This window comes from Nanorana parkeri, unplaced genomic scaffold, assembly GCF_000935625.1.
Source record: "Nanorana parkeri isolate BGI_ZX_2015 unplaced genomic scaffold, ASM93562v1 scaffold532, whole genome shotgun sequence".
Lineage (NCBI taxonomy): Eukaryota > Metazoa > Chordata > Amphibia > Anura > Dicroglossidae > Nanorana > Nanorana parkeri.
In genome coordinates this window covers 469,556-484,487 of record NW_017306800.1, presented here as the reverse complement: position 1 = coordinate 484,487, position 14,932 = coordinate 469,556, and the positions used below count along the sequence as shown (strand labels likewise).

At 37.0% G+C, this 14,932-nt stretch overlaps 1 protein-coding gene across 2 annotated transcripts in view; it reads left to right on the top strand.

The window, feature by feature from the left end:
* LOC108791187 (monocarboxylate transporter 2-like) overlaps positions 1–14,066 on the top strand; it is a 51,215-nt gene extending 37,149 nt beyond the window's left edge. For both annotated transcript variants that reach the window (XM_018561593.1, XM_018561591.1), the window contains exons 3-5: positions 8,106–8,249; positions 11,588–12,364; positions 13,642–14,066. In XM_018561593.1, the coding sequence (XP_018417095.1) occupies positions 8,106–8,249; positions 11,588–12,364; positions 13,642–13,895 (1,175 nt within the window). In that variant the 3' untranslated portion in view covers positions 13,896–14,066. The remainder of the gene's footprint in view (positions 1–8,105; positions 8,250–11,587; positions 12,365–13,641) is intronic.
* Positions 14,067–14,932: the final 866 nt, after the last annotated feature.

The following is a 14,932-nucleotide window of genomic DNA, read 5'->3' as shown; positions in this document are numbered from 1 at the left end:
ATTTTTGGTATTGATGTGGTGATTGGGGTGCAGACAGCAGAGGCCAGGCACATCTGAACTTACTGCTTTGCCAGCATGATCTTTCTGCTCCCAGGTGCTCAACAGCCAGTATTTTTATGCATTTTTTATATTTATTTAATTAAAATCACTGGATCTGCATGAGGAAAACCAAAAACATGTGCTGGCCACCCATCAAAAATGCAAGGGAAGTGCAGGTCGCAGAGTATGGAGGGGGGATCAGATGCCATAATCCTACGGCTATAGGCTGTCCACCCTTTATCAAATCATAAACATCCAAAAAATTATGACAGCCAAGAATAACGTGAAAGGTAGAGGTGCCATATGGAGGTTTAGTGGGAGGAGAAACTTGATAATGTGGCCCTTTCCTTCTGTTCCCGCTTCTTTCTCCTTTCTACTTCTGCCTTCATCTCCTCCTCTTTCACCTCTTCCTCTTTTCCTTTTTATTCTTCCCCTATGTGATTATTGCATGGGGTAGGCCTTTTTTTGAGTGAGAGGCTCATTTTAACTCTCCTTGTTCCTTCCTTCCCTTCCTCCCTCCCTCCCTCTCTCCCACTACCAAATTGTCCAAGGTACACATCATTTTTCTACCTATAGTACATTCAGTAATGGTTTACATCTACTTTAACAGACCTGCCAGTGCCTACAAGCCCTACACTAATCTCTCCCTATCAACATTATCAACAGCATTCCTTATTCTTTCCCTATCACAACTAGAGCACATTGTCAGTATGGTTACTGTGATCTCAGCCTTTCATAGTGAGGGACGGTCTTATCAAAATGCCCCCTTATTGATGCTTCCAAGCTAGCTGACTTATGTTCAAGGGCCAGGCAGTGCATTATGGTTACAAAGAATATGAACTGGTGATATCCCACATACAGTATTTCGAAGTTGGTGAACCCCCAACCTCATCCCTACTGGCTACATAACTCATTCTTGGGTTCAATTTGTGGAGTAAATCTCTCTTAAAGTCTTACGGATTAACATTGAGATTCATTATAATACTAGAGCATGATTTTTTTTTATTTCTGATTTTCTAAACTTGTTTTCCTTTTTATTCATTTTTTATAATTCTTTTAGTGTCCCATTAAAAAAAGAGCAAAAACCTTTTAGTTTATTTGTGAATAACTTTATAATGCTTTGTACCAAAATAAAATATATATTTTTTTAAACAGGACAAATTATAGAACAAAATGTATACTTTTTAAATTAACACTGATAAAAGTTATGAATATAATAATTCTTGTGTATCAGGATATTAAATCAGGGCTATCCATAAAGCGCGGATCCACATCTTTTACTAAATTACTTTTATTACTTGGGTAATTATAATGTTTTTGTTGAACAAACAGTCCAAAGCAGAAATGTAAATAGGTGGTGGTTAGGTCCCCCCCCCCCCAAAAAAAACCCCCAAAAATTGCTTCAAAACAAATTTTATGCAAATTTTGCCTAAGCAGCTCAATGTGCATAATTAAGTTTCCACTTTGGCAGAATCAGTAGTTTTGCTGCAAAATCAGTTTTGCCGTAATCAATCTCCTCATCCCTAGCCATAGCGCAAGGGCAATTTTTGGTTGCGCACCAGTACTATTGCTGATTTGGCCACATAGTAGAGCTCTTTCTAGTTATAAAATGCCAGCACATCACATAAAAAAAACAAAAAACAAATACATGATATCACTAAATACTTTTCCTGTAGATCTTTCTAAGAATCAACAAAGTAATTGTGAACAATGTAGACTTTCTTGCGTGTCTGGCTAATCTTTGTTTGTCTAAGGAATACAGGTAAGTAAACAGCTAATGCAAACAAAAAGGACAAAGTTTATTTATTTTTTCTCATGAATTCTACTACAGCAAGGCTATACATTTGCAAGGCATAATATCAAAGATAAGGTAGATTACACCTTTTACTGGCCTATACTCTATTTTGTTGGAGACAAAATGTTAAAGAAGAAATTCATGTTAATGAAATGTAACTGCTTCACATAGCTTAAAAATAATGAAAAATCATTCAAGCTCCTATGTTCTGCAAAAAAACAAAAACAGTAAATTTACTGTGAATGCACATACCAGTTACTGAAGTGTTGGAACAAAATATCACAGTTTATTAGAATTTTACAGAAATACTTCAAGAAATACTTACATAGCATCTGCCATAGGCTAGTTAAATACATTGATAATGCTTGGTAGCAGTGATGGGCCGAACACCCCCGTGTTCGGTTCATATTCATAACGGCCGAAAAGTTTGAATACGAACTCAAACCTAATGCAAGTCAATGGGGGTCGAACTTTCAAAAATGATTGTCCCCTTTAAGAGGGCTTATATGCAAGTTATTGGCCCTAAAAAGTGTATGGGGATCTGGGTACTGCCCTGGGGCACAGGAATCAATGACCCCCCCAGTGATGTTAACATCACTTAAAGGGTAAGAAGGGTACCCTTAAGGTCTGGTAGGAATATTTAGGAGGGATACTGTGTACAAAAAAAGTGTGTGGGGTTCCCCCTTAAAGTCATACCAGGCCCTTAAGGTCTGGTAGGAATTTTAAGGAGGAACCCCACCCCCTAAAATGGGAGGAAAAAAGCCTTCATCTCACGGCTGGCTTCGGCCACTTGCAATGACAGATCAGCGTCCCCTGATCTGTCATTACAATGAGAACTCGGCAGAGCCGCAGTGATATATCACGGTGGCTCCGCCGAGTTCTCAGTTTGTAATGACAGTTCAGCGTCCCCTGGTTACCTAGTAACCAGGGGACGCTGATCTGTCATTACCATGAGAGCTCAGCAGAGCCGGCTTTGATATCACCGCTGGCTCTGCTAAACTCTCATTGTAATGACAGCTGGTCCCAGCCAATAGAAAACAGTTGGGCGGAGCTAGCTGTCACTACTAGCCCCGCCCAATCGTTTTCTAATTTTTTCTACTTTTTAAAATGTTTTTATATTCTGCTCGGTACCACAGAGGGTACTGAGCGGCATTCGGCTATTCACTCACTGCTGTTCGGCCCCTTTGAGAATAGGCCAAAGAGCAGCGAGTAGTTTGCCAGAGGTTCGGCTCAGCCAATCCAGATGTTGGATCAGCTGAGTCGAACTCCTTCTGCACTTCAGGTCGGCCGAACAGGCTGGGCATGTTCGGCTGATGCGAACCCAGCCGAAGCAAGCCGATGCAGGGCTGATTTCAGCCGATGTACAGCTGAAATCAGCTGTACAAGCCTGAAGTGAATAGCCGAACAGCGTTGGGCTCACTTCACTTCGGGTCGGTTATTCACTCAGCTGCCTACAGCAGCTTTTTTAATAACCCCCTAAATACATTACATGTATTTGTTTTGGGGGGTTCTTACCAAAGAAATGTAGCAGAATGCATTTTGACCAAACGTTATGAAGAAAGTTTATTTGTTACGTATGTTTTTTTAACAGAAAGTATGGCAAACCATTTCCTTTTAAAAAATATAGTAAAAAATAAAAAAAAAGGTTAATACCACCAAGAGAAAGCTCTATCAGTTAAAAAAACAAGATATAAAATTATTTTGGGGAAAGTGTTGCATGACAGAGTAATTGTCAAACTATTACAACACTAAAAACTGAAAAATGGCCTGAAAAGGAAGGGGGTGTAACATGCTGGCATTGAGGTGGTTAAATAAACACACCAGGTTTGGTTATAGTGCACCAGATATAGCATGTATTTGTATTCTCAAAATTATGTTACTTATTTAAACATATTTGCTTACACATGCTGTGATGTCCTGCAGACATCCTTCAGTAAACAATTTGTCTGTTTGCTAAAATTAAATGTCAGTTTAACTAGCTATACTTCATATTCCTTTCATGTTCATCACTTTCCCATTTTAATTGTTGGTTGGGATTTATTAATTTTGGAATCTCTGCTAAACCTATAGTCCAGGATGAGCCAGAACACCATATGGAAAACCAGATGGTTTACTGTAATTTTATATAATGAATTCTCAATATGAAATAAGTGATAAACATAATTATCATTCTTTTACATATTTGTTGGATGGCTTTTGTGTATTTATTTCCACAGAGAGATAAATGAATGCAGCAAAGTAACTAAAGGTCACCAAAGTCAAATCATTAGTGCAATTTGTTGCAAAGTGCATAATGAGACTTGGTGAGAAATATAAAACAGTGGTCTCAATAATTTGTTATATTCACAAAGGTGATTGAGTATGAATATAGGGGTGTAGGCAGCAAAAGCAATCACTTGGTAGATTAAAAGCAAATAACTTGCAGAGATATAGGTGAGAGTGACATTGGATGGTTTAAAATGAATGATTATTAGAGCTGAACAAACAAACAGAATTTGTAATTTTGCCCAGCCAACCCTAAGATTCACGCAGCCATGCCAGAGAGCACAGTAAAATTGTTGGCCTCTTTTCTTTTTTTTTTACTGTAGTTAGGCAATGCAAAGTCACCCTCTTGCCCCTAGCCTCTAATTGGACACCGAAGTAGGAGCAATAGATGAAATTGATGAAGACGCCTTTCTCTTATCTATTCCTGTTAGCATGTCCCTTTTACATATGTAGGCAGCAAAGTCTGATTGACTTTGTTGGATGGATATAAATATATATATATATGTGTATATATATATATATATATACCGTGTTTCCCCGAAAATAAGACACTGTCTTATATTTTTTGGGGCTCAAAAAAACACACTAGGTCTTATTTTCGGGGTAGTTCTTTTTTTTTATTTTTTATGTACAATCCACACTTATTCATGTACAACAGTCTACATGTATTCATGTACAAAAATATGGTGATCAGGGCAATCAGGGGTGCCGTACCTTTCCAAGAGCAATTTGCTAACCAATCGCTGGCCAGAATGAGCGAAGCGCACTTTCATTATGGATTCCCCATAGGCGGAGTGCATGTGGTATCACTCCGCCTGTGACAGGAGCCGGCACTATAGAGGTGCCGCCTCGCTTCCTCTAGCGCTGGCTTCGTTGGCACCGCTGATTCTCTCCCGCGGCTCTTCAGGTTCTCCCTTATGCCACCACCGGCCCTGGGAATGGTCACAACTAGGTCTTATTTTTGGGGTAGGTCTTATATTTTAGCAATTCACAAAAATAGTACTAGGTCTTATTTTGGGGGTAGGTCTTATTTTCGGGGAAACAGGGGTATCACATCATTCCTATTCCACAGAATGTTGTTATACATCCATTGGGCCAAGTAGAGTAGCTTGTAATGGCGATTCTGCCAGGCTTGACTGTTGAGATCATTTTTTCCAGAAAAATTGTGATATACTTTAAAGTGTATTAAGAGCATTTTTTTGTTTTAGATAGTGTAGGGAAGGGTCTTTCACCCTTTTTATTTGTTATTGCAACCATTGTTATTGAGACAGAAAGTGAGATGAAATCCAAAAATGTATGGTTGTCATCAGAGCAGACCAGAGTGAAATTTACAGGGACACCGGTTCCTGTGACCTCTCCCTAAGATGATAATCTTCCTAGCAGGACATCAGTAGCAAAACATAACTTTATAAGGATTTTACGAAAAAAGACCTTCCATACGAAAAAACGAAAAAAAAAAAAGTTAGCCGTACATGCAATTTAAGCAGAAAATATTGAACTCGTTAAATACGGTTTAACTGATTCTATTTCACTGTACCTGGCTAATTCCAGAAATAACTCGTTTAATATACTGTTTGGATGGCCAGTGGTGTTGCAGTGAAGTCCAAAAGGACAAACACATACATGGGGATACAGAAGTTTCCACATTAAGGACTTGGCGGACAGTGGTAGATGAGGATCATCCTTTCTACTGCTTATCATCTGAGCTCCTCTGCAGAAGATATAAATACCAAAAGTATTACCAACCCATTACATGTTTTGGAATAGGACTGGATTCATTGGTGCTAGTGATGTCACAGAATTGATGTCAGAGGTTCTGGTATTGACAGGGCCCACTTGAAGGAAAGGGAATTGTGAGGGGAGAGATTTGGAAGAGAAAAAGTATAAAAAAGGCAAATTATGTCCAAGTAGTAAAGTGACATGAAGACATGCACATATGTAGAGCAGTGATGTCCACTTAAGGGAAAGGAGGGCTCAAACTATTTTTTTTGCTCTTTGATTTTCTGCAGTCTATGCCCTTCACTGCTAGCAGATTGAATCTAAGTAGAGTGAGATTTTTCTAATCTCCACTCCCAAACTAAAATGCGGAGATATAAACAATCAGATAATGTACTAAGGAGATTCTTAAAAGGAAACAACATTCATGACAGCTTCCCAGCACATTCATACCCCAATCTGACCAATGGCCTCTTTCTGCACAGCAAATCAGAGACGGTCTTAATTACCGACAGTTTCCTAATCTGTGTACTGGAGATAATTCTTAATTCTTATTTCATAATTTAATTCTGTCTCAGCCATAGCGACAGGTTCTTAACTTTGTGGTAATATGAACTGCCTGAATCTGACACACATGTCTGAACTGCAACTGAAACTGAAAGGCTTTCAGGAAGAAGCGAAAGGTTGTTTTTAAAGGGAACATAGTGCCAGAAATGTGGTGTACATGCTTTATTGAATTCCCCCCATGCTATGAACAAGCCATTACTAATTTGTCTTGTGAAACAAATCATTAAAGGGAAATGCTACTTTAAAAAAATTACATTTCCATTTAAAACTGCAGCTGCTGTAATGTTCTAAAACTGTCAAAACTGTCAAAAAATGTAATACAATATGGCAACCTGGAGGCATTGCGTACACAGTTGTTGTCACACCCAGAAATGTCACTGCTGGGCGCCGGTCTGTGCAACTTCGGTGACAGCTGTCATCGTTACAGGAGGCGGAGCTCTCCTCCCACACTTTCCGGCTCTGCCTCCTGTATCAGAATGGAGATTGGTGAGTGGAGCAGAGTGATGTGATCTGTCACAGGAGGCGGAGCTCTCCTCCCCCACCACCCGCTTTGCCCTCTGTGACAGCCAATTTGAGATGGAGAGCGGTATATCAGCTGATCGTTGAGTATTTGTAAACAACTGGACATTGTATGCCTACTATGTCCCAGTTATGAATGAATGGGAAGGGATCTATATCACTTAATGTTCATTCATGATTGTGGACGTAGTAACTTACACTATATCCACAATGTATGAATGGACAGGAACTCTCACTATAGAGGCTTCCTGTTCATTCATCACAGGGGCTGCAGAAAAAGAGATTGTGTCCTCAATCTCTTTTTCTATTTTAAAAGGGAGATATCAGGGGTCTGTTTAGACCCCTGATATTTCCTTAGAGCCCCCAGCATTAAAGTAAAATAAGAAAAATAAATAAAAATAACATAATTAGCAAATAATTTAACATTTTTTAAAAAGGTTGAAAAAAAAAGTAAATATAGGTTTTGGTATGACAAATGTTTTATTTTCGGTCTCAAAACTCAATTTTAGTGCATCACTATTAATTACTACTAAAGGGAGGCAGACACTGCAACTTTCCTCATAACAACACGGAAAGCCCACTAGCTGATTATAATGAACCCAGACCTTCCCATTCAGGAATCAGTTTGTAAATGGTGGAGCTAACTGCTATATCTTCAGAACAGAAGCAGGCAAGAAGCTGCAACAAAGTTTGTTAAAATTCTTGCAATGCAAAAAGATCACCAAGAGAGCATTGCCTTTTTCCCCCTCAATTTGTGTCTGTGTGTGTATATTGCTCAGATCAGTTTAAAACTTGCAAAAATAAGAGGTGCACATGGTTAGGGCTATTTACAAATCAATGCAAAGGGGGTCCTGAGCACAGTTACAAGCTGGCCTGCAAAATGAAAAAAAAAAAAAATGCAGTATCAAGGCATGACTTTTATAGCTAAGGCTGTCATGGACTCTAACAAGATCTAAACACCTGAGTGTAAAATATACTTAAAACTGATTAAAAGTGAACTCCTGCTAAATACTTCACTAAATCCTGCATCCCTTTCCTTTCTCAAAATGTTTCTATACTGTGGAAGAACAAAAGGATACGATGAGGTCAAATCTGATTTACATATAGTTATACTAGCTGAGTTCATGAAAGGTTATGTAAAAAAAAAAAAAGCTAAATAATTATATGCCCTGACGAAATTTAAAATCATTTGTTTTTGTTACAGGCCCAATAAGCAGTATTCTGGTAAACAAGTATGGGAGCCGTCCAGTTGTAATAGCAGGGGGATTACTATGCTCCTCGGGAATGATTGCTGCTTCATTTTGCAACAGTGTCCTTCAGTTATACATTTGTATTGGAGTCATTGGTGGTAAGTACCAACATTCTACTGATTCTAGTGCTTCTGCTGTTGCTGCTGTTACCACTACCACTAAAGTCCTCCAATTTATACTACTACTGAAAGCATGTTTTGTTTTTTTTCTACAATTATAGTTATCATGTAAATGCAACACCATTAAGTATTCAATTAATTGTTTTTACTCTTTGTCACCATTCACTGTTTACAGAAATGCAATGAAATTAAGCAATCAATAAATGCTTGTAATTATTCATACAGAGGTAGAGAAGATGGAAAGTATTGTCACAATGATACCTTTTAGTGGCTCACTAAAGATATTAAAATGCTACAGGCTTTCAGAGCTTAAAAGCTTTTTTTCTCAGATGTGACAAAAAAGGAAAAAATAAGTAGCAAAATACAAAAATAAATACATATTTTTTTTATCTGTCATGAAACCTGAAGAAATAGTGTCAGAGCTCAGAAAGTTTGTATCTATTTAACATTATTAGTTAGTCATTTAACATTATTAGTTAGCCATTTAACATTATTAGTTAGCCAATTAATGGTATCACTGTGATAATAATTTTTCCCTTTACCTGTGTATTTATTAATCCTGTTTATCATGGCACACTAGTTATTTTGCTTGTAACTTTTTAAGTTTTCAAAAAGATGAATTGCAAGGATTAGCAAATTATAAAAAATAGCTTTATTTAATAAAGAAAAGCATGGACTTAATTTGAAAGTGCTCTAGGTCATGACAGCCGATAAGATTTATTAACGATGTCAGATCAGAGTTTTTACCTAGTTGTTGTGGGTTATTGCACTTTGCAGTTTGCTCTGTGGCCTATTCAATATAGCCAGAAAATGTTATGTATTCAACAGACAGCAGAAAATCTATTAATGTATATGAAATGCGTGCTCTTAAATAAGTTGCGTGTATTCAGAAAGTGTTAGTAGTTAGTAATTAATATTCAGAAAACTTTTCTTCAATCTGAGTTTGTGCCCTATTTATAAAGAGCAGTAAAACCAATAAAGATTTGATTTAAGTGCAAATTACCGTAAAAGTGGTAAATAATACATTACAATTCCAGGCAAGGCCCTTTTTCTATACAATGTTTTCTATACAAAGGATAAGAACGTTTAGGTTTTTTTGATGTCTGCGTTACCGCTGGGGAGATTCCAATTCACGTTGACCACATATGAAGGATAAGTACTCCAGAGCAGAATACTGTAAACAACTATAAAATCAAGCGCACTTTCAAACGCTTCTTCATTGCACTTAATCAGTACTTTTTTTTGTGTCCGTGTCTTTTCTGGAGAGATTTTGCAACACTTCCTGTTTCTAAAGAGAAGCTCTTTTTCTGTTTCTAATTTAAATTTGAGAGAGAGCTGACTTGAAGACTGCAACCTTTTGTACATTTTAGCACAGCACAGTAAAGCCTTCTACTGTAAAAAAAGAAGGCATTCACATGTCTCATTCCATCACATATCCCCAAAATAAAATAATGATTCCTCATTTCAGGACAGTTAAACCCTTCTGTTTTACTGTGCTACACACTGATGATGGCTTTTTTGATTGTTTTAGACACTTCTCACCATATATTGTTATACTGTCCCAAGCCCTAATCCATAGAAGCTGTGGTTTCCATACATTGCCCTGATGATGGTCAAATAGCCTGAAATAGCTATATGCAGCTGTGTTAAGGGTATAGGGAGGAATAGGTTTTCTGTTAAGATTTTGTGGCTTTTTAAAATGTGTATTGTTTGTTAATTGTAAATTTTATTTTTAATTTGTTAGGGCAATTTAGGTGTTGATTTTCAGGTAGGTGAGGACTACCAGTTTTATTGATTACTTTAAATGTTAGTTTAAACGGTAAGGGTAGGTTAGTGGGAGAGACAGGTTAACTGTAAAAAAGACAGTAAATGTTAGGGAAAGGGATCATTTACACTCACTGGCTGCTTTAATAGGTACACTTCCTCAACTGCTTCTTAACACAAATATCTAATCAGCCAATCACATGGCAGTAACTCAATACACATAGGCCTATATGGTCAAGATGGTCTGCTGCAGTTCAAACCGAGCATCTGAATGGGGGAGAAAGGTGATTTAAGTGACTTTGAACATAGCATGATTGTTGGTGCCAGGCGGGCTGGTTTGAATATTTCAGCAACTGCTGATCTACTGGGATTTTCACCCACAACCATCTCTAGAGTTTGCAGAGAATGGTCTGAAAAGGAGAAAATATCCAGTGAGCGGCAGCTCTCTGGGCAAGAATACCTTGTTGATGCCAGAGGTCAGAGGAAAATGGTCAGACTGGTTCAAGCTGATAGAAAGGCAACAGTAACTCAGATAACCACTCGTTACATCCGAGGTATGCAGGAGAGCATCTCTGAACACCAACACATTGAACCTTGAAGCAGATGGGCTACAGCCACAGAAGACCACACCAAGTGCCACTTCTGTCAGCTAAGAACAGGAAACTGAGGCTACAGTTTGCAAGGGCTTACCTAAATTGTAAGATAGAAGATTGGAAAAACGTTGCCTGGTCTGATGAGTCTCAATTTCTGTTGCAACATGCGGATGGTCGGGTCAGAATTTGATGTGAACAACATGGAAGCATGGATCCATCCTGCCTTGTATAACGGTTCAGGCTGGTGGAGCTTCGCATCATCATCATGTGCAGCTGACAAATCTGCATCAACTCTGTGATGCTATCATGTCAGTATGGACCAAACTCTCTAAGGAATGTTTCCATCACCTTGTTGAATCAATGGCGCGAAGAATTAAAGCAGTTCTGAAGACAAAAGGGGTCCAACCCAGTACTAGCAAGGTGTACCTAATAAAGTGGCCAGTGAGTGTATTTCAGGGTAGGCAACCTTGACACTCCAATTGTTGTGGCTCTAAAAGTCCCAATAGGCATTGCAAGGCTCTGACAACTACGGGCATGACATCCAGAGGCAGATGTATGATGAGATTTGTGGTTTCACCCTGGCTGGAGTGCCGAAGTTGCCTAACCCTAATATATATTTTGCATATGTATATGAAATATAAATTACTTGTAAAATGCATCTATACTTCAAAACAATATAATATTAAGCATGTTGAACTAAAATAATGGTCAGAGAAATGTGCCGTACAACTTATATACCAAAAATACATTACTATTGATCACTGTCACATCTAAACGTTGAAAAGCAAGATACAAAAGTATATAAGTTGAAAAAGAGTGAAACACTCTACCTCCATTATAACTAGAGAAAAAAGCCAATATTTGCAACTAACAATTTGACTTTGTTCTTGTAACTTGCCATTGATTTACATTTGTTAATAATGCATCTCTGATTGACTAAGTTTTTTTTTTCTGTTGCAGGTTTTGGATTAGCATTTAATCTTCAGCCTTCTCTAACAATTATTGGAAAATACTTCTGCAAAAAACGGCCTATTGCAAATGGACTGGCTATGGCAGGAAGCCCAGTATTTTTAAGTACTTTAGCACCACTAAATCAGTTTCTTTTCAATAAATTTGGATGGAGAGGAAGTTTTTTAGTGTTAGGAGGACTGCTGTTAAATTGCTGTGTGGCTGGATCTCTCATGAGGCCCATTGGACCTAAAGCTATACAAAAAGATGAAGAGAAAGCAGAGAAGTTGACAGCATGTCAGAATATTAACAAATATCTAGATTTATCTCTTTTTAAACACAGGGGGTTTCTTATATATCTATCTGGGAATGTTATCATGTTCCTGGGCTTCTTTGCTCCAATTGTTTTCTTGGCACCATATGCCAAACACATGGGAATTGATGAGTATTCAGCTGCTTTTTTACTGTCTATATTGGCTTTTGTTGACATGGTAGCAAGACCTAGCATGGGAATGGTTGCAAACTCTAAGTATGTCCGTCCAAGGATACAATATTTTTTCAGTTTTGCAATTTTATATAATGGTATATGCCATATCATGTGCCCCTTTGCTAACGACTACACAGGATTAGTGATATACGCAATATTTTTTGGCTTTGCTTTTGGTATGGTAAGCAGTGTTCTCTTTGAAACGTTGACGGACCTAGTTGGAGCACCAAGATTCTCCAGTGCGGTTGGACTTGTAACCATTGTGGAATGTTGCCCAGTATTAATTGGACCTCCACTGGGAGGTAAGAATATTTACATTTTACTTTTAAAATAATTTCCATAGTATAAGAGTCTGCACTATCTTAATCTGCATATTATTCTAAAGAATGTCTTCTTCTTTCATGCTTACAAATTTCTCCTTTGTCCCACAGGGATTTTATATTGGTAAATGGTAAATTTAAGAATTGCTTTTTAAAAGCACCATTTTGGAGCCATCACTTTGGTGGTTTAACAATCCATTTTAATCTCAGGTGGTAATGCAACAAAAGTTGTAGTTAACTTTATGTCCTTTATTACACTGGTATTGAAAACTGTAAATAAATGTTTTAGTGAAAATAAATAATTTGAGAAAAATATATAGTAATATATATGCAAATAATGATTAGTGCACCATCCGCATCACATGCTCTCTAACTTAGGGGTTGAGCTTATAACACTAAATTAAGTGCCTAATATCTCCACACTAGCGCCATACTTAAGGTCTTCCGCTTGTTGAGAAACCTGAGTTTGATAAATAATGAAGAAAATTTCCATTTACAGTAGCATAACAACTACAAGATGGCTATGCACAAAAAGAAATCACTTTAAAAAGAAATGCATTACAAAAAATCACTGAAATATACAAGGTTTATGTCTGTACCCAATGGCAAATGTATGAAAGTGTCAAATTGGTTACTTGTGCATTATCAAGAAAAGGGCCACTGTGACATACAGACATGCAGGACATATTTAACATTGCTTCGTATATGATGGATTGATTCCACTGACAGCCAAGAGCTCTGTAATGGAGCTATACTCTGTGGCACTTTTGAAATACTAGACAATATTCTATAAATGTGTTAAGTCATGAGCCTATGATGTCCTGAAAGCCTACCTCTTTTTTTTACACAAGTCTTGCAGCCATAGCATGTATAAGGGACAAATGGAAGAGCAGCAATCCATCTCTTATCTTTAGAAACTTTAGTTCATATATCTGACTTTTTGTTTTTACTATATTCTGTTATATTTTTGTGTGTGTTTCTCTTATGTGTTATTGTATGTGAATGTTATCATTAAAATTGCAACAATAGGCCTGTTTTTCTAATTAATGCAATAACAGTTTCGGTGGGCATCCTCTTAATATTGTTCTTTCCCAATTATTTCCCATTTTAAATTTTTCCTAAATATTTCCTTATACTTATGAATATGCCGAGATGCAAAAAAACAACATAACTTGTAAAAGAAAATATAAATGAAGTACTACTGAATTGTATAGCCAAAAACTAACTAGCTTTATTTTTTCTTTCTTTTTTTTTTTTAGGCTGGTTGGTGGACATAACCGGAAACTACAAATACATGTACTTTGTATGCGGTGTAATTGTTATTGTAGCAAGTGTCTATTTGTTCATTGGGAACGCTATCAATTACAGATTACTGGCAAGAGAAAAGTTGGCAAATAAAACAGAAAATGCAGCAAAAGAGGCTGAAGCTTTGAACACCCCAAACTCGGTTGATGTAGTCAAAAAGCAATCCAATGAACAGACTAATTCATCTGAACGAGAAACTAGTATATAATCAGAACTTGTATTTATTGTTAGTATTTTAAAAAAGGTAATATGCAAGTATTATACAGAACTCAGAAAATGGTACTGTGAGCATTATGATGTAAAGACCTGCAGGCATCATGTACTGTAAATTACATTTGGTTATTTTAAGACAAAGTCAAATGGGAGCTTTAATTTTTTCATTTTGTAAAAAAAAAAAAAAAACTAACAAAAAACAAACTGTTTTAACACATAGAGGCATATTTATAAAGCAGTGAATGTGACATTCACAGGTGGTTAACCATGCCCTGAAATGTAAAATATATGCACCAGGAAGACTTACTTGCAGTAAATATTTGGTCAATGTCACATTCAGTGCCTTAAAAAAACACCCCCATACTTTACAATAGGTGACTACATTTCTTTGTTAGAGTTCTCTGTAATTAAAAAAAAATGCATCACTCTGAAATTACACAATACAGAGTATCACAACCTAATGTGGAGCTTAAGAAGTGTACTTCCCATCTCAAACATTTTTCCATTGAATTCTATTTTCACAAGTGCCTGACAGGAAGGGAGGTTCTCCATCAAACCCTAAAGTAACATAAGGTTTCTGCAGTGGAATATTTTAGAGTATAGCACTCTGAGTACCCATTGATCCTTGCCACTGACTATTTTTTGCCAATATAATTTCTCATTTATTAACAATAATGAATTATACCTTTTTAAAACCCATGGTGGGAATATGATTTTTTACCTAGGAAGAGTAAATCAGAAAAATAGCTCACTCTCACTTTTCGATTCTCCTGAATATATACATGTAGACCTGTTTTGATTGGCAGAATGTCAAGTAATTAAGGAATCCAGGTAATCATCATTTATTCTACAGAATTAACCAATCTTCATGCAAAAACGGAGGAGAATTAAAACCAAAATGTATTTGCCTGGTTTTCATTTGCTCATCACTATTTACTGCTGCTATGAATTTTTCTAATTTAGGCCACATTCACACTTGTGCACATATTGCAGTGTGTTTTCATATGTATATGCAGTTCATCGGCTCATGAC